The sequence below is a fragment of the Capra hircus genome, chromosome 19, assembly GCF_001704415.2.
Source record: "Capra hircus breed San Clemente chromosome 19, ASM170441v1, whole genome shotgun sequence".
NCBI lineage: Eukaryota > Metazoa > Chordata > Mammalia > Artiodactyla > Bovidae > Capra > Capra hircus.
In genome coordinates, this window is record NC_030826.1 from 34,773,409 (window position 1) to 34,798,154 (window position 24,746).

The 24,746-nt window shown below is 53.2% G+C and overlaps 1 protein-coding gene across 1 annotated transcript; it reads right to left on the reverse strand.

Annotated features, from left to right (window-relative positions):
* USP22 (ubiquitin specific peptidase 22) lies at window positions 5,043-24,067 on the reverse strand. Its single transcript, XM_018064824.1, is given in 14 exon segments — window positions 5,043-7,442; window positions 7,760-7,909; window positions 8,326-8,388; window positions 9,054-9,145; window positions 9,933-10,059; window positions 10,702-10,735; window positions 10,738-10,859; window positions 10,953-11,058; window positions 11,363-11,510; window positions 12,626-12,795; window positions 13,173-13,274; window positions 13,762-13,875; window positions 15,896-16,028; window positions 23,747-24,067. Coding segments are annotated over 14 exon segments (1,542 nt in total). The 5' UTR covers window positions 23,885-24,067; the 3' UTR covers window positions 5,043-7,399.

Sequence of the window (24,746 nt, forward strand, 5' to 3'; positions counted from 1 at the left end):
CAGGAAATACACTCCCTCTTTCCCCATCCCCTGTTAACAGGCCCTGTCTGCTTCCCAGACTGGACGGTTTCAGCTCTGGACCCTCCTGCCTCCCCACCCAGGTGTTGCAGGGCTGTTCCTGCCATAGCAGTGACGGGAGGGGCTGCCCCGCCCTCATCCTGGGTTGCTAACGGCCAATGTGTGTCTCTGTCCAAATTTCCCTTTATAAGGCCACCAGTCACTCTCATGACCTCACTTGAACTTGATCATGTCTGTAAACCTGCAAACAGTGTTGCACTTAGAGGTTCTCGGGGTTAGGACCTCAACCCTTGAGAGTGGGGGGCATACATCCTACCCAAAACATGGTTCTTCCAGAGTCCGCCTCCACTTCAGCTGTCTGAAGGCACGGCTCTGACCTGCAGTTCAGAGGGGCCCCTGTGGCAATGGGGACGGCCTGGTGCAGCGTCTCTGGGCAGCCCTGCTGGATGCCAGCAGAGTCCTGGCACAGCTCTGAGCTGCACCAATGTGCTGGTGACGTGAAGGTAGGCTTGTTCCAAAGGTGTGCAGACTCCCTTTCCCTCTGCAGCTCTCTGAACCCAAGGAGAGACTTCTGAAGCGGGGGGTAGGGGAGGAGTGGGAGCTGCTGAAAACACAGGGAAATGCATGCCTGACTATATAGCTTTCCACAGACAAAAATCTTTTGGTCAGTTTTCCCACTGGTCTTTTGTATAAGTTTATGTGGGGTTTTTTGGCATCCTCTCCGCCTCGCCTTTTTAAGACCGAGTTTCCTTGCTGTAAAGAAAATCTGAAACTTTAAGTACCATTTTATCCATGTTTTCTGTTCTGATGGATCTGATTCCTGCTGCTTGCTGCAGCTGCAGCCCAGTTCCCGGGGTACCAGTCCTCACTGGCCTCCTTGAGGCCACACTGTCTCCCAGGCCCAGAGCTCAACTGAGAAGGTAGGGATGACAGAGTCTGCAGCGACTACTCAGCACTCATCCACTGTGGCCACTTACTGTGGCTATACCTGGCTGGCAAGGATGAGGCAGTGGGTCAGCCTGGGCTCAGCCCAGCTCTTACTGCCTGCCCCACTTCACCGTCTTTAGGTCCAGCTTTACTGAGATGTAACTGACAGGTAACACTGTGCAAGTTGATACATGGCACATTTATACATTGGGATATGCTCTGCATGGCGTCAGGAACACCTGGACCCCCAACCACAACCCTCTGGACCCCGTGAGATGATCTCTCATGTGACACGGCCTCACAGCGGGTCAGTCTCATCCCTGAGAGTTCATGCCTTTGGCTAGCATCTCCTCCTTCCCCAATTCCAGCCCCAGGTGACCACCACTCTGCACTTTCTCTAAACACTGGTCTCTACGCTTACCCCTCTCTACATTTTTGCAAGAGCTATTTGCAACATACACCTTTACTTGATGTCAGTTAACCCACAAGCAGCCTCACTTCATTTGGCTGCCCCAACTTCGTGTCGCTGTCCTGATGTCCATGATCCATCAGTATTATTTTTGCTTTAGAAACTCAGTATCTTAACAGTGATTAAAAATAAGAAAAACGACACCATGTATTTACCTTCAAGTCTAGAAATCATTTTCTGTGTGCAGACCCAGGTCTGTCCAAAGAGCTTCCTTCAGCACTTCTTGTGCAAGTCTGCAGGTGATGAATTTATTCTTTGAAAGTCTCATTTCTGAGATTTCTTCTGGATAGATTCTGGGAAGCCAGTTTCTTCCTTTGAGCACCTCAGAGACATTGCTCCACTCTCTCTGGTTCCCAGTTTCTGATGAGACAGCTGCTAGAATTCCCACTTTTGTTTCTTTGCAATGTGTGCCTATAAATTCTGGTTTTTAGCAGTTTGAAATGTGTCCTGGAGTTTTCTGCTGTGGGCAGGTTTGTTATTTACCCTGCTTGGGGCTCTCTGAGAAAGCTTGCATCTGCAGTTTTTTTGTTTTTCATCATGCTGTTGTCCTTTCAAACTGCTGGGTACTGCCCCACACCCCAGGCACCCTGTTCCTTGGGCTTCCGCCCCGTCCCTCGCTTTGGGTGGTCCCAGTGCCGCCTCCCTTGGCTGAGGCCAGTACACGCCCTTGTCACGCAGCGCCGCCACATTTGTCCAGGGTGTCCTTGTCACCATGATCGGGTCTCCTAGAAGGTCCTTCCAAGCAGCTCCCCCCCACTCCACTGAGGGCCCATCTGTTTCACACAGTTTCCGAGGGCCTTCAACACATTAACCCTAATGACTCAGAATCTCCACCTGACAGTTTCAACATTCAGGTCATCGGACTCTGGCTCTGCTGCCCTGTCTCTTGGCAGGAAGCTGTTTTTACTTGCTTTTTTGTGAGTCCTGTGCTTTTCCTACTGAACACCAGATCTCTGTAGGACGCCAGAGACTGAGATACGAAATTTCCATGCCTGGAACTGGCCAGCCTTTCTCTGCCCGGCCCTCAGTGAGGGGCCAAGTTGCTGAGTCACTGGCTGAGTTGGCTGGGTGGTTGTTGCTGGGATCACCCTGGGGCCCCTGGCTTCACCCGCCCTCGGGGTCATGCTCTCAGGTGGGAGCGGCTCCCCAGTTGCTGTGTGCCTTCCTGCCTCCCTCAACAGTGCACACCGTGTCACTCAGCGCTTCCCCCCATGGGGTCCTGTCTCGGCTGCTTGCCACCCCACCCCCCCGAGCAGGAGCCCTCAGCGTCCCGCCTGCTGGAGCCTCAGGGCCACACTGACCCTGCTTCTGCTTGGAGTCCACAGACGCATGGACCATCTCTACTGCACAGAGCATCACTCTGGCCCCCAAGCTGACAACGTCCTGCAGACTGGTTTTGACTAGTTGCTACTTTAGTAACAGTGAACTAAATAAAGCACGATTTTGAAAAAAATGTACAAGTGAACTTATTTAAGGAACAGAAATGAGAGTCACAGATGTAGAAAACAAAGAAGGATAAACTAGGAGACTGGGACTGACATACACACACTCCTAGACGACTGATAAGGACTTCCTGTGGAGCACAGGGAGTCTCCTCAATCCTCTGTAATGGCCTACATGGAAAGGTCATCTAGAGAGAGAGGGTATATGTGTATGTATAACTGGTTCACTTTGCTGTACAGCAGAAACCAGCATGACATTGTACATCAGCCATATTCCAATTTTAAAAAAATAAGAAATTAAAAAACTATAAATACATGAGAAACCCCCAAACTCATGGGGCCCCCGATTTGGTGGCGTTTCCAGGGATTCCATGGTCTGAAGCAGGAAGACAAGGTGCCGCACCCCCATACCCCCCGTGTGAACAGGCAGCCCTACTGACACATTTGGGCATGTTAAGTCCACCTGTCTACACTGGCAGCACATGGCTCCCAGTTAAAGCAGGACCTGCAGGAGCACAAGCGTGCTGCACGACCACTGAGCCTTAGGATGCATCAAGAGTCCAGCAGGGACCCCAGGGCACCAGCACAGGTGCTATGAGCACAGACCTCATCCCCCTGGAGGGTCCATCCTCCTCCATAGGAAGAGCCGCCGCTCGGGCCGAGCACCTGACGCGGACACAGCAACCACACGGCCCGAGCACCCTGCACACACGAGTGCGAGTGTGCGGCAGTGGACACGCACGGGCAGTGGGCGTGGTGGCTCCAGCATCCACACGCACCCTGTGACCAGGGTCCTGAGGGGCATCCCGAAAGACAGCAACAAAGGGCAAGTCCTCGCTCCAAGCAGAACTGAGTACTGTATCTCATCACCCACCTTGTCAGGAACGAGACTGGCCACAGGTACTGACCTATGTGGACATCTGGGGCAGCGCCAACAGCTCGCTGGACAGTTAGACTCAGAAGGAACAGAATTAAAAGGCCAGCGACAGAAGATGTGGGTGGGGACAGACCTCTCAGGTCAGGAACAGATTGTGCTCACCAAGAAGCCTGACAGAGAACACTCACCGGGTGGACAAAGCTGCCTGTTGTGGGTGCCGACGGCTCACCGCCCCCACTCCATTGCTCCAAGGGCCCACAAACAAAGGAGCCGTCAAAATGGGGTAGCGGGGGGATACTGGAACAGGCTCCATGTCAGGCCCCGGGTCCAGCTCACCAGTCACTCCCGTGGGATGCCTGCCCAGCCCAGCTCCCAAACCAGCTCTGAAGCCTGGAGGTCACCTCCCCTATCACAGCAGCAGGTGGCCACCTGCTGGCTGGCCGACTACACAGGGGTCAGCATGTCTCTGTGGGAAGGACCCATCTTCTGGACTCGGCTCCCCCTGCCCTGCCTGTCCACACTCCCCAGATCACGACGCTCCAAGAGCCTGACTGCTGAAGGCACGACTTCCAGGACAATCTAACACTTTTAACCAGACCATGGTCAGAGCGCACAGATCTCCGAACGGAGGGCGAAAGCTGGGGCAGGCGCGGAACACTACAGCTTTATGCCAACAACCCCACTGCAGGTCTTCATTCCCGGCCTGGACAACTCTGGGTTGAAGGTCTGTCTACGACCCTGGGGGCAGTTGGGGGCAGGGCGGGAAGAGGGGGGGGTGCCTTTCTGCAGGGATACAGCAGTGGTCCTGGTTAACGGGGAGAGACTGTGGGGGAAGGCACGGACGGCTACTCTGGACCCCGTGGACTTGCTGGCGCTTCCTGCTATTTCCGCGTGAGGGAACTCAAGACTGCACCTCAGGCATCTTGAAAGGGACGCTTCAGAAATGAAGGGTGGATGGGCTAGAGGGGCCACAGCCCATGACAAGCGCAGAATCAAACAGCACTGACCAGGCTAGGGATCTTCTCTGCTCACTGACTCACACTTGCCACCTGCTCAACAGCAGGGTGGCGTTCCCCACATCCCAGGTCCTGTGCTCAAAGTCTCCAAGGAGTCCTGCGTTTAAAGCCCCTCAGGTGACATTAAACTCAAAATCTGACGGACTACATGGCCCTGAGCCCCAGGCTCAAGTCACCATCGTGGCCAGGATGAGGAGATGCCAACGACATGGGACTTCCTGGCCCAAGGCAGGTCGGGGCTGGAGCTACTGAAGGGGCTCAGGAGGGCCCGCAGAAATGGGAGACCACCAGTCTTCAGAATAAAATGTAGCTTTATTACGACACAGGAAAGACTACAAGCCATTAGGGAGGAGAGGAGCCCAACAGTCCCTCAGGACGGCAAGGAAAGGGACATGGAGACATCCCCATGAGAAAACCCACAGCACGATCACTGGCATCTTGTTCTTATGATTTCGCTGTCAAAGTTACAGTAAATCAGTCACCTGAACTGTCAAAAGAACGGCAATTGGATACGATGGGAGCATCTACACCGAGCAAGCTACGACAGCACGAGTGTACACACGGCAGAAGGGCGAGTCCCAGGCGCTCTGGTGCAGGCAGGAGGGCCCCCACTCCCCAACTCAGGACACCCCAGAGAGAGCCGATGTCTCAGAGACAGTCACTTTGATACATGAGTGCAGGGGGAGGGGTCGCCCAGGAGTCCTCCGTGGTCCGGACGTCGACGCGAGTGGTTGTGAGAAACGGGAAGCTGTTTCCAGCAGCTGCATCGGGAGCTGAGAGAAAGGACTCCCAAACGCAGCCTCTGTTCCTGCCATCACAGCAGGACCTGGCACAGCTGAAGCGCCACGCCCACCCCGCCTCCACCCCACGTGGCTCTAACAGTCAAGGGGCGATCTCGTCAGCAGACACAGAGGTAAGTGCTCAGAAGACCAGGCCAGAGGGAGTAAAGAGCATTAATCCAGATATAAAAATTCAAAAATAACATTTAGAAAAGAGAAACCTGGCTTCACTGTCTCCCCATCCAGGAGCTATAGACATGAGTGCAGGACCCAGAAGGGGTGCAGGGAGGGACAGAGTGACCCAACAGAAACCCAAAGCCAGAATATCCACTCTGTCCCCACTTAACACGGAGGCCCCAGGCCCAAAGCTCCATAGTCACCTCCAGCCCAGGGCCCAGCCGGCAAGGCCTCTGCCCAGAGCCCTCAGAGCAGGCATAGTGCACGGGCCACGCAGGGTAGTTTCTGAGAACGGGTATCCACCTGCATGTCTGATGATGCTCACGGCTGTTTCAAAATAAGCTGAACAACTTGTGTTCCTGAAATACAGAAACACAACTAAGTGACCCTGGCAGGCGCTTGGGCTGTATCCGTCGGGTATGCTGTCCCGACCTAGGAAACCCAGCCAGCACCTTCCACCCTGCACAGCAACCACGCCGCTCCTGGACCTAAGCAGCTGATGAGCTGGACCCAGTCCACTGCCCGTTGGCTGAGAACTATGCTCACACCTTTACAGAGTGAAAAAAGTTAACACCCTGTAACATGGGAAACGTATGTGATATTCGTATTCCCACGCTCCTGTAAAGTTCTCCTGAACACAGCTACATCTGTCTCTGTGTCAGCTGTGAAAGAGACCACAGGGCCCACAAACCGGGAGCACCGACCACCTGGCCCTCTGCGGAAAGTCCGCGGACCTAGCTGCAGGGGATGTGTTCCTCTCCAGGAAGTAGCCCTCACAGTTCAGAACAGATGGGCTTATCCCCGTCTCCAGGTTGGACTCTCAGAACGGACAGTCCAAGTCAGGGTGTGGACAGACGGGTGCATCTGCTCCTTCAGCCCGTCCCACCGGCTCTGTCCCGGTCGTCTTTCCTGCTGCAACAGAAACAAGCAGAACGGAAAGCAGAGACCCCCAGCGTAGAACGCAGCAACAACCCCCAACCCTGCAAGGCCCCCCGACGCCATCCAACACGTCCACTGCCCAGCAGCGACTGGGAGAGCTTGTGGGCCAGGTGGCCAGGAAGGAGACACAGGAGAGAAGCAGTGAAACCACCAGACACGCTTGAGTTACTTAAAGACAGAGACTGTACCCTGCCCAGCCCGCTCCTTACCCTGGGCTCTGACACAGACACGGAGGTCCCTGGGGAGGAGGGGCGGGGGCAACAAAAGCAGCACCAATGAAGAAGCAAGACCCACTCTCCAGAATCAAGGGAAAACGATCTAAGGTTCAGTCTGAACTCGGTGATTCATTCACATTACTATCACTGCATTCATGAAATTCACGATCATGGAGAAGAGAGAAAGAGCGAGAATAAGAAAATGCCTATTTCTAGAAAACGGGGAGGTCCTTCCGCATGCAGGACAACGCTGGCGTCTGCAGGACAGACAAGCTGGAGGCCGCGCGGGGCTGTCAGCTCCGCAGGCTCCGGGCCCTGGATCCACGCTACGCACATTCAAGACCCGAAATTCACCAAGAAAGAGACTGCGAGGCCTGTATCTCCTCTTGGCCCGCTCTGAGCCCCCAGCCTGGAGCCGCTGGCACTCCAAGGGGCATGGGAGACACGCGGGCACTGTCTCCTTTGCCTCCAAGCCCTGGGCCCACCTCCTGCCAAGCATCTGCACAGCGTGGCCCTGGGCGTGCGGGGGCTCCCGCGGAGCTACTCGTACTCCAGGAACTGCTTGTGGTAGAACAGCAAGTACCTGCGGAAGAGAAGGCAAGCTCACCTCCCACCCAGGGCAGCCGCGGGGCACCTGTCCCCGCAGAGCTGAGGGCCCCAGCCCACGCCCCAGCCTGAGACCGCCCTCCCTTGGCTGGGGGTCCCTCTCTGAAGGATGCCTGCCCTGGGTCCCACCCACCCAGCCCTCTCAGGGCCACCACGGAATCTCAAGGCTGCCCCACTGCCTGGAACTCCAAGCCCAGATGCTGTCAGGGTCACAGCAGGTCATCTACGGCAGAAGCCTTCCAGATGGGCACAGCGGGGGCTGCAGTCAGGGGACCTTGGACCTGTGGGACGCACCCCTCGCTGTCCAGCACGTCCGCGATGCTGGCCTTGGTGATGATGGCGTCATCACATTTGAACCACTGGTCCTTGTGCTGTCGGATGAAGCTGGTGTAGTGGCCGCTCTCCAGGGTTCCCTGGTGGTTGACCACCGCAAACAACGAGTACCTGATGGGATGGCAGCAGGGACACAGAGATCACTCAATCCTGTCACCACCCAGGCCCACAGTCCCCACAGGGAGCAGCCCAAGAATGAATGCTGATGGGGAAGGGTAAGGGGACAGGCCGCCTGGGAGACACTGGAGTGGCTGCAGCCTCCCCTCAGCCACCAGTAGGAAGGATGAGAAAGGAAGACAGGGCCTAGTCAAGGTGCCGGGAAGGTCAGGCTCCTGCAAAAGGAGGTAAGCTTAGATGCAGGGGCGGGGAGGCCCTGCCTTCACAGAGGAGCAGTGGCAGCACTATAGGAAGCCAGCCAGTGACCAAAAGACACACAGCCTCCCGGGCAATGCAGGTGGGGCCTCCCAAAGGCCCAGGGCCCACTCTCGCTCAAGACGCTGGCCCGCCCGCCAGGTGGAGCCACTCACTTGTTGTCATTGTTGAGACTGTCTGTCGGCTGCTGGTACTGTCCGTTCATCCTGCTCTCTTTGCTGTAAGGACAGCAGCACACTCAGCCTCAATCAAAACGTTAACTGATCACCCTCACCAGGGACTTGCGAGCCATGACTATGTGGCTTCCACGCATCTGGTTCTCCCAAAAACTCTGCCTCAGGCAGAGACAGCCTCCAACTTACAATGAGGAAACAGGCCCAGGCTGGCCACGTGGACCATCCACACTGAGGTACAGAGCTGGAGTCAGCCAGGACCCACGGTTCCTCCAACCCATCCTGTCTCCCCACTCCACCCCTGGCCAGGGCATCAGCCTCACTGGACCTTCCTGGGCCCGGCCTACATGGGCTCAGGTCTCTGCTGCTTCGACAACCCCCCCCAGTCGTCCACCACAGCAGCCCTTGTCTGACACACTAGTAAGGGTCTGGGCGTTTTATGAAGGTAAATTTTAAGTGGTCCAGAAAACAAAGCAAATGACATCTGCAGCTGCAGAACCACCCTGTTGATTTGTATCCCACCCCAATGCCTGCGGCTGAAATGCTGTCGACGGGCAGACAGCTCCAGTCTGAGCCAGTGCTACGACAGCTAGTCGGAGGCCAGCCTCCCTCACACGGGGAGGGGTCAGGGGCTTCCAAGACATCAGGGCTCACGGGGCCTCACCAAGGACCTGGCACCACCCCCGCCTGACCATGGACAGAGAACAAACCTGGAGGCCATGAAGGGGGTCATGTCCAGCTCCAGGGGAAAGGACACGTAGGTGGTGATCTTACGCCGGAGTTTGGCTGAGTGTTCAAACCGCTGCAGGAATGGAGGGATGGGGGAGACGGGTTAAGGCTCCTCCCATCGTGTCTCTGGGGCTTCTAACATGCCTTCCTGTGTTTTTTTTTTTTTTTCCTTCCTGTGTTTTCTTAAGTGCCCCGATTCTGCCCAGAGCCAGAGCTCAGAATTCACAGGACAAACCCCATGGGGCTTAGCCCACCACCCCTGAAACAATGGACCTGACGACAGGTGTGGACATGACATAGTGTCTGGCAGGAAAAACAGAGCCCACGCCCCATGCCCTGTGCCCCCTGCTAGATAGGACACTTCCCCACAAAATGGGACACTGGACCCCAGCAAGGCAGGGCTGGGGTTCTGGGTTGTCTCACACCTTTAAAAGTCACAAAACGGAAGAATAAGCAACAGAGACCATTAAGAAATGCCCAAGAAGAGCAAACCCAGCAGCCCTGCTGCTATTCTTTCTCAGCTCATCACACAGGACTCACGCTTGTTACTAGCCCTTCACAGAAGGCCTGCTGACCCCAGGATTAGACCTTAGTGCAAAGGGTCTTTGCTTTTAAGTAAATCAGAAAACTTGGGGTGAGGATGGAAGAATTTGGAGGGGAGGAGGAGTAAACCCCTAACCACCCCGACCCAGAGTAACTTGCCCTGTTTCAGTTACAAAATAACTCCTTTTTGATTCACAGCAAACCTTCCGACAACAGACAGAACAGTCACTTACAGGAGGCACTGGCCTATGTGCTCCAGAGGCAAGGTGGGCACTGCACACCCAACCTCAGGCCCGGGACGTGCTCAGGGAACTCACTTTGAGGTGGAAGCAGGCCACAATGGGCAGCTTTTTCATGGTGAGCTGCTTGGTGGACTCCTGGTAGCTATGGCAACCGCTGCATTTGATCTTGGCACTGCTTCCTAAGTGCTCTGGTCTGGTAAATCTGCAACATGTCAAAAACGTGCACTTTTAGTTAAAAAAAAAAAAAAAAAAGGGAACACTAAGAGAGGAAAGAGAAAAGTTTATCATTTTCAGTGGGTTCATTTTATTCCTAAACACATGCACAATTAAACACGCTTATGACGTTACAATGAAAAAAGAAAAAAGCTACTTCTTCCTCTTCTCTATCATAAAGAATTCTCATCCTAAGTAATGATTTTCTAACTACTATAAGACACAGCAGTCAAATTACTCCCTGAAAAGTGAAAACCAGCATTCACACAAAACAGTATGTGAGTGGTTACTAACTGCAGCTTTGTTTGTAAGGGCCAAGAAAAACCTGGAAACAACGCAGATGTCCTTCAGCAAATCAGTGGTTAATCCATGCACACTGCAGAATACTACCGAGCAATTAAAAGGAAGCAACTGATGATAACACAACCTGGATGAGCCTCCAGAGATTAGAGTGGAAAAAGTCAACCCTGAGAGATTACATGATGTACAATTCCACTGATACAACATTCTTATAATGTGCCCCTCAGCTCCTATGTGGGAACGTGGGGCCCAGGGAGGTCTAGCTTTCTCAGGACTGCCCCCAAGCAGCCATAAGGAGGGCCCCCCTGCCCATGAGGCGTGGCCACCTCACCTCCGCAGGCAGTCAGTGAGGGTCGTGGTTCCGACACGTGGCTCTCCCCATTTACCACACTGCTCTCGCTTCCAGGGCTCAGCGGCCAGAAGGGGGTGGAAGAGCCAGGGAGGTCCAGGCTGATGTCCCAGAAGGGGTCGATGGTGGTGGAAACCCCACTAGGAGCAAGCAGGGGCACATGTGACCAAGGACGGCTCTGTGGGCAGCAGAGCGACAAGGCCCCAGAATCCTTGGGTGGGGAGAGCACTTACTGGCACACCTGGCAGGTGACGTCAGACTGCAGCCCTCCTGTGAAAATCTGGTCTATGATACAGTTGCAGTGGTTCGGGTTGTTGGCCTTCTTCCCGTTATCATCACCTGGGGAGACCACGGCTCTGTGACCCTGGGCCCCAAGGCAGCTTGCCATCAAGCCACTGAGCCTAGGGACAAGGCCGGTCCCCTAGGGCAGGTTGCAGCAGGAGGGCCTGGACCTGCCGTATGTTCCGTTTTCTTCTCTGTTTCTCCCTAAGAAGACCTGCCTGCCGTCTATCCGACACTAAATGTATCTCATGTCCAGTAACTGGTCCAGGAGCAGCCCTGTCCTCACCCCTGCTGGGCCCTCACTTTCGCAGCCCACACCCCTGCAGAGCCCACCCTGGAAGGTCGACCCCTGCAGCCCCACCTTTGCAGTGCCGGTGCAGGACGTCCAGGGCTGCGATGAGGAACTCGTGTGCATCCTGCTGCTCGTAGCCTGCCAGGTGCCGGGCGTGCGTCCACACCAGGTGCAGCAGCTTGTACGGGATGTGGGGGGACCGGTGCCCCGAGTAGAACTGTGCAGAGAGAAGGAGCGGTATCCTCGTCAGGAGCAACACAGAGCCCCCGCGTGCACACCCGACAATGAGTGGGCCAAGGTGGTCATCTCCTCTCCTCACGCAAACTGTGTTTTTATTTGGAGTCTGCACGTAAGTTTTCTCCATTCCCACCATCCGTTTTCTAGAAATATGTCAAAGTGATGAACCGTGGCAAACTTTCATCGAAACAGAGAGGAGGGCATGCCAACCCACTCCAGTACTCTCACCTGGAGGACTCCACTGGCACAGGAGCCTGGTGGGCTACAGTCCAAGGGTCCACAAAAAGTTGGACACAATGAAGCGACTAACACTTTTACTTTGGTCAAATGTGAAAAAATGTAAAAAAAAAGCTTTTTTTAAACACACACTCACACATATACACTAAAAGGTGACTTTTGTTCTGTGTAAATTGTACCCCCATAAACCGGAGCCTAAAAAGCAATGTGACAAGATGAACTGACCACCAACAGTGCCTGAATGAGACCCCCACCAGACTATTCTGGCCCAGTGATACCACTCAGCTTGTTCACTCCTGTAACGCCAGCCACTGCTGGCAGGCTGCAGGAACATGGGGACTGGATGGGCCAGGCCAGGGATCAGGAGACTTCTAAAAAGGGCCAAACAGTGAATAACTCCAGCACCGCAGTCAGGCAGGCTCCAGGCAGCCAGGGTACAACAGGGAAAATGAGAGGATGCAATCTAATGCCTGGGGCCAACACCTGAAGACACCTGGGTCCTTACAGCACCCGAGGAGCCTGACCCTGTCCTGCAGTCAGGCCCTGAGCCTGGAGGGTCAGCTCACGAGCCCATCAGGAACAGGGACCTCTGGTGACACAGTCAGCAAGGCTGGCAACGAGACCCACCGCCCTGTGGACAAAGCGGCAGGTGACGGACAGGGGCTGGGGGTGGCAACGGGGTCAGCGTCCGCTGCTCACACCCCGACTATGGCAGCAGTGAGCCTCTGAGAATGACGCCGAGTCTCTCAGCTGAGACCCCCTTGGGAAGAACACGTGGTTTCACAACAGAGGCGTATATGAGATGCCCACCACAGGGGAGGTGACAGAACCCCCCTCCGCCCCCTTCCTGCCCCGCACCTCCTGGAACAGGGAGGACATCTCGCAGACCAGGCAGGAGCTGGGGCTCTGCATCTCACAGCGGTGCCGGTCGGACAGGAAGAAGTCGCGCAGCAGGGGCGTGTGCGTGAGCGCCTGCACGATGCAGTTCATGAAGCACGTGTTCCCCAGGTTGATGAGGCCGCGCAGACCTGGCGGCAGAGGGCTGGGTCAGCCAGCATCAGGACCCCGCCAGCCCACGGTCCCGCTCGTGTGAGAAGAACGGAGCCTCTTTCCAAGGCTTGTGCTCCTCTTATAGGAAAAGGCCCCGAGGAGTGCTGACCCCAGCATTCGGCCTCCAACTTCAGCATCAACCATTCCGGCAGAATTGCCTGAAGGCCTCCAGTAACAAGGGCACAGGTCAGAGAGAAGTCTCCCCGACAAGCTAGCAGCTACGCCACGTCCCCTGCAGTCTCGGCAGGGCCAGGGAGACTGCTCACACTCACAACCGCTTCCTGAAGAGCCCCACCTGTGGGCTCTGCCCTGCCGGGCACACCCCTAAGGCCTCACCGGGCATGTGGCCACCCACCGATGGTGCAGTTGGACGTGATCTTCCGCCGCTTGGGGTTATGTTTCAGCAGCTCGAGCTCCCGTTTGGTCGGTTCCCACGTTGAAAACTTCTCCCCGACACCTAAGCGGTGGAGGGTGCTGTTAGCTACACTGCGTGTGTGAACCAGTGTGATGGTGGCAGTTTATTAGGCAGTGTTTCAAAGATGGGGTAATGTGGGGTCCTTCTAAGACCCTGTTCCAGACACTCCAAGGAGCTTCCTTCAGAGGATGTGCCCTGAGTAAGCCACGTTCCCGGAGGAGAGGAGAGCAGGACCTGTTCAGAGGGGTGTCAGCGGTCCTGAGACCCGCATCTCCTTGGCCTTAATCTCTGAGCAGAGGGACTAGGGCTGAACCCCTTGGGGCAGTCGCAGGCCTGTGAGGACCCAGGCAAAAGCACAGGTCCAGGAAACTGTGGGCACCACAGTGCTTCCCCGGGCCCCTCCAGAGCTTGCAGGAGGGACCAGGCAGGTATGGGGGCTCCTCCCCTCTCCCCGCGTGCCCTGACAGACGAGGGGCAGGGGACGCAGCCTAAGACACAACCAGGCTCACAGAGCTCCGGAAAACCAAACCTTGCATCTTCCAAGCTTTCCGCTGCTCCTCTTTGGCAATGATTTCTATGTCTTTGTCATAAATGTAGTCCTGACACAAAAAGCAGTAGATACCTCCGTACATGAGCTCGATGGCTGAAAGAAAGGAGAGAAGAAACAAAAGTTAAAGGTCGAAAGGTAATGCTTCAAGACACAAACACACACGTAAGCTTTCTGGGTAGCATTTCTCTAACCAGAAAATCCCACTATTACCAAAGGCTGTGCCCCCGCTTCAGACAGTGTGTCCAAAGCAGGTGAGGGACGTGAATTCTCCCTGGAAGCTCCCTCAAGGGTTGAGCAATCTGAGGGAGAAAGAGGCGCCATGTCCGTACTTTACAAAGGACCCAACCCCTCAGGGTATCAGGACCCTCTGCCTTTCCTGTGAAACAAGGGAAACTTGCATTCCTATCAGCCCACAGAGACTCCCGGGACCAGAGCTCTGTGACCCGGGCGCCCAGCAGCTCTCACTGTGCCAGGATGCAGGCAGCACAGCCGCCAAGCAAACAACCTGGACCCATGCCCAGGGCTTCCCAACACGCACGCGCGCGCGCGCGCGCACACACACACACACACACACACACACACACGCGCGCGCGCGCTCTTCCGTAAACATGTAAAGCTGGAGCCCCTGAAGGGAACACACACACACCCCCTCTTCCGTAAACACAGAAACCTGGAACACACACACACCACACACATTCTCTCTCTCCCCCGTAAACACGTAAACCTGGAGCCCCTGAGCCGCGTGCACACATACACACACTCTCCCCCTCTTCTGTAAACATGTAAACCTGAAGCACCTAAAGAGCGCGCACACGCACACACACACGCTCTTCTGTAAACCGCGTTCTAACACAGCAATGGGCGGGATCTTGCTCCTGTTCCGTGCTTTTGTCTCTTAAAAAAACTGACTCATTCTGGCAAAAGTAGAGGCAGAGCTTATCAAGCAGGCTGACAACGTGAACAAATACCGCGTTTCTAAAGTGACTTCTGTAGACGACACTGCGTTTCAGTAAGATTCTTCAGACAGTCTTTTAAGCGTAAAAGTGTTCCCACTTTTGCACAGCCCTCCTAACCACAGAGACTCTCAGCCCACATGTGAGAGCCCTACGTGGGTCTGGTCCGAGAGTCAGACTGCACGACCCTTGTAACCACAGAGGCTTGCAGCCCACATGTGAGACCCTACATGGTCTTCTCTGAGAGTGAGAAGTTCTCTATGAAGTTCTCTACTGCACACCAGAGGATCCCACCCCCCACCGTGACCATCAGCCCTTCTCTCTGGTTCCTCCAGGTAAGATCCCACTGCTGATTGCTGGCCCTACTGGGCGGCCACCCACCCATAGCCTCTGAAGCACCATCAGTGTCATCGGCGCTCCTTCCGAAAAGGCCCGTTAACACCTCGTCCTGGGCTGCCCCTCCCCCGCCTGGTTCAAGCTCTCAGCTAGAGATGAAGCACAACCTCTGGAAATGACTGAGTTCGGATGCCATCTCTACACAGAAAGACTGGGTCATAGGAAGCTGTGTTGTAGGAAAGGGCTTGTGGCCTGGACCTTGTGAAAGTGAGTTCCTTACAGGAATCCTCACCACCTCACCATCGTTTGACAGAAAACACAATTCTCAAGGAGAGAAAAACTTAGTGACAGCAGTCAGAAAATAAAGACTAGAGCAAAACTCAGCTTCGTGTAACCCCATCTTGATGCCAGCACCTCCAGCCTCTCCATGAACAAGGCAAATCCCTCACAGACAGCGCTAAACTCACCCAGTGCCCCCAACCCCATAATGACACCAATAACCTAAAGCTGCATGGAAGGCCTTTGCAGATTTCTGCCTAATCTAATACCTAACCATGCTTTTCAGAAAGAAAGACAAGTCTCCAACGTGCAGGAAACGCACTCTTCAGAGAAAGTCGTCCTTTAGGGTCACACAGCTCTACGTGACCTCAGGCAAGCGGGACAGTAACACTTGTGGACTTAGTTTCTCTCCCCTCCCCACAGGAGTTCCAAGGAGAGCACGGACCACTTCAGATAAGGGCAGACTCCTGGGAGAGCGGAAGGTCAAAGAGGCGAGTCGGGAAGATGACCCCAAAGCCCCGAGGTGTGCGTCAGGAGGGTCTTACCCAGGTTGTGCCTCTTGGACTTGGCGTGCTCGTGAATGTGCTTCTTCGTGAAACAGCCGAAGAAGACACAGTGCAGGCAGGAGTGCAGCCGGTTCAGGTGGAGGCCGCACACATGGCAGACGCATGACTTCGCCTAAAAGTCAGAAGAGAGAACCAGGAACCCGGGGTTCTCAGACTCACCCGAGCAAGGTGATTCCGACAGATGCAGCTCAAGAGGAAGCGGAAGCCTGGGTTTCCTCTCAAGGTCTCCCCACCTAAAAGATCTTTTCCTTGTCAATTGACCCAAAAGGCACGTAGGTCACTTAGCTGAGACTGGCTTCTTGAAAGAGGACTCAGCCAGTCTCAACCACCAATCCGAAGCCACTCAGACCAAGCATGTGAAGCTTCAGGAGCAGAAAAGGTCCTTCTGCATCCGAGGGCCCCTCCACCCCCAGGGCACCCGTAACCAGCACACCGTTTCAAGTTTGATATTCCAGGTTCCGAGACCACAGCAAATCTATAATCAATCAACAGGGATATGAATCAAAGCAATATACAGAAATAAGAAAAAGAATGGTTTGTGGGTGAGAACTATACCACAGAAACCTGAAGTTTTATAACCTCAGCAATAATGAGCACCATGGTAAACAATTCTCTTCTACCCAAGTATCTCTCCCCTCCCAGCAGGAAGCCCTGCTCCAGGGCAATTCCATAGGAGTAGGAGGTTCAAAGGAAAGACTTCTGAAATGTTGCAATACAAGAAAAAGTAATTGTATCTCCTATTTATTCTGCCAAAGATCAATCTAAGGAATTAACTAATTCTAACTGTTCTCCAGAACACAAGGGAAGTTTTAAGTTACATAATGGTTACTTGATGTGTAACAATGAAGGCTTCCCAGTAGTCTGAAAGTTTTCCTTTTATAAAAATAAGGTTAGGAACAGACTCCTGGAATCTGTTTACTGCTCCCAATGGCTACAGATGTAAAGAAAAGATTAAAAGGTGTTCCTTGTTTTTATCACTCTGGATACATTAAATGTATGACCATGGTTTTATTTAAAAAAACAAAAACAAAAAACACCTCTTCTATGACCTTAATAAACAAAAAATCCAATTGTTTATTAAAAAAAAAACAACCCAAACTCAAGACCAGCATGACTCTTAAAATATAAGCATATCAGGTTAAGTACATAATTTTAACACATTATTTCCCCTTAAAACACACACAAGTTTTAAGAACAGATAAAAATTTAACCCTTGAATTTTAAATCCAAATCTGCGTCACCTGTTCTTTTGCAGCACCTCCCAAAAGAAAAATCTGCTGAAAGAAAAAAGGCATCAAGAATTTTAGCTACACGAAAAGGGAACTACAAGAATTAAACACAGGCAGGTGGGCTACAACTAGAAAGAAACTGGTCACATCCTTAAACTATGAAGATCAGGGGAAGAAGGCCTGAGGTAACAAATACACACACACAATTTGACTAAGTCTTTTTCACACACAATAAAGCCCATGCTCAGGACTCATTTTAAGGCCCTGATTCAGATTTTACAACTAGGGCTCCCCTGGCAGGCAGTCCCAAGCACGAATCCATTTCCTGTAAACACCAAGGATTTGCCACATAGCCCTGAGTAAACAACTCTTGGATTAACTGGTGCTCCGCAAATAAAAACAAACACAAACCGAACCTCTTACAAGCCACTGACTCCAGCTGACGCTGATGGGCCTGAGAAGGAATGGGAGCTGCTTTTGGAATTCCCTGAGTAAATTCTCGGAGAAGGGAATGGCACCCCACTCCAGTACTCCTGCCTGGAGAATCCCAGGGATGGGGGAGCCTGGTGGGCTGCCATCTATGGGGTCGCACAGAGTCGGACACGACTGAAGCGACTTAGCAGCAGCACCAGAGGAAATTCTGGCCCCATTTGAGAATAAAAATGAGTAACAAAAGGAATGGATTATACACCCAACAACAGAAAATACCGAAGTCCACTCTGAAATTATACCAACACACACACTGCACAGTCTTTCCGTGGTGTTGCATAAATGTAACAATGTTTCTAACACCACCATCTGAACAGGACTGCAACAGCTGTGGGCCACCAACATTGCACAATGGTTCATTCATTAGTACACAGGCTAGGCTACTTGGCTACTGTAAGACAACCAATTGCTGCTTCTTTGTTACCAATACAGAATTGCTACACCAGTAAACAAGGACTTCTTCTGCTCATTATCTTTTCATTTTTGATGTCCAGTTCCACCCCCTCATCAGCCTATAATTTAATCAGCCACACCTGTGTGATGATTTGATCACTGCCTGTTAATCCTGACTACATAATAAAGCCTCCATAAAACCCCTAAATAATGGTGTTCAGAGCGCTTCTGGGGAGGTGAATGGATCTCTGTGCTGGGGGATGCACCCCAAACCCACTAGGACACAAGCTCCTCTGCTCTGGGTCCCCCAGATCTCACTTCAAGTATCTCTTCATCCGGCTGCTTATCTGTGTTCTTCATAATAACCTTTACAACAAACATGTGAAACTGAGTAATGTTTCCCTGAGCTTTGTGAGCCACAGGAGGGGAGCAGAGTCTTATGACTGGAGACTCAAGTGGGGCTGTCCGCTGGAACCTGCAGAATCAGACACTAACTCCAGGTGGGCACAGTCAGACTAGGCCAGGTTTGTGTGACACCCAGTTGGTGTTGGTATAGACTGGACAAAACTTGGTTGTGCTGGAAAGCATGTCCAGATAATTTAGTGGGATCACAAACTTCAGAGTCAGACTGACTTAATTTCAAAGCCCAAACTTGGCATTTAATCTGCAACCTTGAACAGGTCAGGAGACTTAACTGCCAAGGCCACCTAAAAAGTGTAACCTGAGTTCCAAAATCAACATGTAATACTGTGAGAGATGTTTTATAAGATGAAAAACACTATGTAAACACAAAGTAGTAGTATTAGAAATGAGAAATTTGTGAACCCAAGAGATGTGGGACCACACAAAGTCAAAGGCCACACACCTGGGCAGAAGCAAGACTCAGGCAAACACCCACCCTCCGACCTCAGTACTGACCACCTCAATCAGTCCTTAATTCACATTTTGATCACCTTCCCCACTGTCAATTACAAGTGCCTCCAGGGAGCCACTGGATTCTCCTAGAACCTCCTGTAACCTGCTGGTCCCACTTCATTCCCTAGAACCTTCAACAGGTGATGAAAGTGACTGACAGGCCCACTGCCACAGGAGCTGCCAAGGTTAAGATGAGGCAGGTCAGCTCGGTCCCTAGAAACCAAGTTCCCTTATTTGTACCTCACCTTTCAACATCTGCTGGACACCTGCCCCCTTAAGTATGGGTACTCAAGATAGTAGAACCTTCAGGAAAGACACAGCACCACTCCAGATCTTGCCAGAGGACCAAGCTCAGGTCTGATGGAGCCTCTGAGTTGGCTGCCAGCTTACAGGAAATAGAACAAAACATGGAACCTAAGCCTGCAGCCAGCAAATCCAGACCTGGGAATGATCCTGGCAAAGCCGGGAGCTCTTCAGCAGGTCCCTGTGGGAATGAGAGGGTCGAGGAGACCGAGACACAACAGCCGCACTGGGGCAGCACCCAGGGAGGACTGGCTGGGGCGGTGGGGGCAGGGGGGAGGTGCTCTGACCCTGCACCGGCCACACAAAGCTCGGACCTTCACAAACAGGGCTCAGGATTCCCTGCAAACCTGGAACCACAGCTGCGAACCCTGAGAACACATCAGACAAATCCAAACTGAGACACATCCTACAAAACACCTGATTAATACTCCAATACTTCTCAAAACCACTGCGGTCATTAAAAACAAACAAAAGGCAAATCTGAAAAACCATCACAATCCAGAGGAGCTGAGGGCGGAAAACAGGGGAGAGGAAAGACCAAAGGACTTCCCTGGTGGCCCAGTGATTAGGACTCCACTGCAGGGGGTGCAGGTTCAATCCCTAGTCCGGGAACTACGATCCCACAAGCAGAGGCGACAGAGGAGCCTGAGGAGACATGGACTAAATATCTCCTGAGACAGGACGAGAGAAAAAATAATCAGAGCTGACTGAAGTATGATCTTTAATTAATAATGATATATCAAACTTGTGCATTAGTTGTAACAAAACACACCACAGAAATGTAAAAACTTCACCATCAGCGAGATGTCAGGGATTGATACAGGACCTCTCTGTATTATCATTTTTTTAAAAATATTCGCTTACATTTTGGTTTTCCTAAATAGATAATATCTGTAAACAATAGGATTTTTGTTTCAGCCCCAACTCCCAATTCGTTATACTTTTTGTTCAGGTATATTGTCTAGAACTTCCATTGTCACTGCTGTTATTTAGTTGCTAAGTCGTGTCCAACTCTGCAACCCCTGGACTGAGGCCTCCCAGGCTCCTCTGTCCGTGGGATTTCCCAGGGAAGAATGAATACTGGAGTTGCCATTTCCTTCTCCATCTGCATTATCTCTGGTAACTTTTCTGTAAACCTAAAATCTGAATCTAAAACTACTGTTATTTATTAATCTGCATAGAACTAAACACACACACACACAAATGAGCAAAGGTGGAAACCAGGAAAATCAAGAATAAAGCTGTGGATTGTATCCATGTGGGCAACTGGTTTTAACAGTGAATTAGTCTTGCTAGATGTTACCATAAGGATAAACCCCAAAGGTTCTCTATTTTTCACAACAGCAGGTTAATCTACATTACCTCAAAAGGAGCAATGTTTTCATTTTCGATCTTTTATTTGGAACTGCCTGTCTCCTGCTCCCTGTGAGTGCTGCAGTGCTCAGGTGTACTAACCTGAAAGAACTAATTTGTCAATAAGTAAAGTACAAGTTAATTCCTCAAAGCAAGAAGTTCTGAAAAAGAAAACCTTATACCTAAAAGAATGGACATATCCAAACAATGAACTAAAAACCAAAACTGAATGGACAGGAGACAGCTGTCTGCAGCATTCTCACCATCATCCAAGTGCCTGGTCGAAAAAGACTAGTCACTGCAGTCAGTAACACTGGACATTTACCAGCTAAGTCTACCATCTATCTACCAGACGCTGTATGCTGTCACTCCAGGTATTCTGTCTAAGCCAGTGACAGCAGAACTGTTACTCTCCAAAGATGATTTCTACTAAAAAGTTCAAACATAAGAGATTCATTCAGATCTCTGACTCTAGAATTGAAGCAGCACTGATTAAAAGAGGTGACCAGTAAGAACCCTGGAGTAAACCTTTTTCTAAAATACACAGTAAAGTAACACTGAATCAAGATAAATAAGACCATTTTCCATCTTAAATGCCTCCCTCAACCAAAGGCTTGAACCATGCTTCTAAAATACTGACTACCCAGAAACAAAAAGACAATGTCTCCAGCCCCCTTTCTCAAAAAACCTCTCAGAGATTTCCAACCCAAAGGATTAGGAATGCTGTCACCAAATGTTGTACTGAGAAGACTGCAAGAGTAGTTTGCCATCCCCCAGATTACTGTCCAAACTACACCAGAATCACTAATGGCCCAAGAGTGCTGATGCTTCCTCACCTGTGGTGAAGTATTTCAGTAAAAACACTTATTATGACTACAAAAAGGGCTGTGTTTTTTGAGGAAAAGTTGCTGGAAAACTTCAGAATCGCAGAACAGTTCAGAGAGAGAGAAATGATTGCTTAAAAAACATTACCTGTCCCCCCAGCCAATGTCTATATATTTAAATATAAAACAGACAGGGCTAACTCATAACCACCAGGGGAACTGAAAATCTCTGCTGTCCTCATTGCTGGTTTCCGTCTTCACATACGATCCCTCAAGCGGCAAGAACCACGCCAGAAAAGCACAGCAGCTCGGAGTCCTCAATTCTCAAATCTGATCGAGCCCACCAAGAGAAGAAGCAGAGTTTGGATACAGAAGTCATAACCCACCTCTACTTAAAGGAGGGTTTGAACTCCTGTAGTTGTTACACTATAGCTTAGACTTCACTGTAGCTTCTTTGAGCAACTTCAATGAAGTTTCACTTAGGTTTAAGTATTTTATAGGCAATTTTTCAGTGTTAAAACCAAACTACTAAGCTTGCACCTCTTCTGAGAAACCTCTGCAAATTACCAAACGGACATTACTGTTTCTCAAACCAAACTCCGCCTTGGCTGGGCCACCACGATTCTAGAAGTACACGGAATCCCCCAAATTCAGGGAATAATGGATGGAGGACACAAGGATTCACTGGCGGTATATGACCATAATGCACGGCAGCAGGACAGACCCGAGTTCTGAAAGAGGCTAATACCTCACTTCTTGTCTCTCTGCAGCTCAAGTTCTCACTAGCGAGTAATACAGACGTGTGTCAACAATTTTCAAACTAAGCAATTAACATTAGAAGATTAATCCAAGTCACATGTAACAACAACAACAAAAGTGAATCTTTCCTCAGGAAATTCGGCAACGAGGGGTTAAACTTGACTCCTTGAAGCGATATTTAAAAATTACACATCTTAAGCAACAACATGGAGCAGTAAGTAACAAATCATCGCCTTTACAACAGAATCAACCAACTGATTTATTTTAAAGGCACACAACTCCATAAACAAGAACCTCACTCCCATCCTAGCAGAAGCCTGTTTTATCTCCGATTTCGGTTTATCCAAAGAGTCAGTTCTTCCCAACACCCACACTGATAAGAAGAAAGAAAACTGGTGCTTAACATTCCCTACGTGCTCAGCAGATGTTAGTTTTACCATAAAAAATGTTATTCAAGGTGGACATTGCCTAAAAGCGCCTGCCCTCGGGCTGCGAACTGCAAAATCGCCATACACGAAACAACACACTTTCCTCAGGTAGGAGGAGGGAATAACGCCATTTTCTAATTTTCAAATAGCTAACAAGCCCAAAGGCAGGGCACTGAGTACAGCTCCCTCGGGGAGGCGCCCGCGTCAGATAGGAAGCACCTCGGCCCCCCGTGCCGTCAGACAGGCCCCCTTTACACTGCTCCTGCGCAGCGACCTGCAAATCCCCTCATGCCAAGAGCGACGCGACTCGAAGCGCAGAGCCAGCGGCGCTCCGCATCCGCGCTCGCGCACACCTGGAGGGAGGGGCCGCATCCTGGAACGTCCCTGCGGACCTGGGCCGGGGGCGCCCCGCGCTGAAATGGGGGGCGGGGTGCGTCTTGTGGACCCTGCGACCCGAGGGAGCCCCGCGCTTAAGTGGAAGAGTGGGGGTCCCTGCTGATCTGGGCCGGGGAGGCGCCCCGCGCTGAAATGAGGTGGGGTGGGCGTCCTTGCGGACTCTGGCCCGCGCTTAAGTGGAGGGGCGGGAGTCCCCGCTGATCTGGGCCGGGGAGGCGCCTCGCGCTGAAATGGCGGGTTTGGGTGTCTTGTGGACCCTGCGTCCCTAGGGCGCCCGGCGTTGAAATGGGGGGGAGGGGGCCGGGCGTCCTTGTGGACTCTGAGCCCCGAGCTGAAATGGGGGGAGGCCGTCCTTGTGAACTCTGCGCCCAGAGCTGAAATGAGTGGCGCGCGTCTCTGCACACCCCAGGCGCGTGGCGGCTGTACTCGCGTCCCGGGGACCCCGCCCGACCCCCAGTCCCCGGCCCAGCGACCCCCAAGTACCCGCCAGAACCGCGGAGAATTAGCTCAGCGTGGGCGGCACAGGCCGCACCCTCCGCGGCTGCGTCCCCGCCCCGCCCCCACCAGAGGGTCCCCAGGACACGCCCCGAGCGGCGACGTCTGAGACCCTCCCCTCCCACCCGGCAGCCCCGGGAAAGACCGTCCCCGACGCCCGCCCACGCCCAACCCACCCCCGCCGCGGCGGGGGAGGGGACGGCGGAGGCGCGACCCCCGCCTCGGAGCCGCGCCGCCGGGGCGCACCTTCCGCTTGCGGGCCTCCGCCGAGCCGCTCCACACGAAGCACTGGTAGATGGCGCGCAGGTTCTGCTTCCAGTTGTCCACCTTGAAGCTGCCCAGGTGCGCGCAGCCCGGCGGCGTCACCACGAGCTCCGCGTCCATGGCCTCGCCGTCCGGCTCGGGCCGGGGCGCTGACGGGGACGAGGACGACGCCAGCGCGGCGCGAGGCTGCAGGCGGCCCGGCTGACGGACGGGCCCGGGACAAAGCAGAGGAACGCGACTGAGTGGCGGGCACCGCCCGCGAGGCGTTTGCAGGTCGCCGAGGCCGGGGCGGCGCTACGTCATCGTGGCCGGCGCGCCTGCGCTAGGCGAGCCCCTCCCCCATGGGCTGGCCCGGCGGGGTGGGGCTGCGGAGGCCCCGCCCCGTTCTCCCGCCATTGGTCGGCGGAGGAGACTTCTGACGGGAATTGGTGACTTCCTGCCGTCCGAGGAGGGGCGCGGGCGGAGGGGAGACAGGGCTGGTTTGCGCCGGCTGGGCTGCCGCAGGGACTGGCGGGCAGGGGAGGGCGGTTGCTGGGCGGGGCCCGGTAGCGGTCCGCTGAGCCGGATCCGGTGAGTTCGGACTGGAGCTCCATGTAGTCAGGGCTTCCGGGTAGGAAGCAGAGCATCACACACTCTCAGACTCGGTCCGGTTGGCCCACGCGTCGCCATCCCGCTGGGCAGCACGTTCGCGGGAGCGCGAGTCCCACGACCTCTGAGCGATCCTGTCCACCTGCGGGCCGGCCCCGCTGGTACGAGAGTTCCGTGAGGGCAGGTACGGGTTTCTCGGGGCCGGTCAAATGCGCCCCGCGCAGGCCCGCATCCCGAGAGAAAAGACAAATAAAAGATGCTGTCTGGCAGCCGGAGCTCGGGGCCCGGCGGCATGGGCCACCTGCCCGCCGCCTGCTCGGCGAGGCCTTCCTTCCAGCCTGTTGGACATTACGACCCCCTGCCCCCCGCCGCAATCCTTCACCTCCTTACCCAA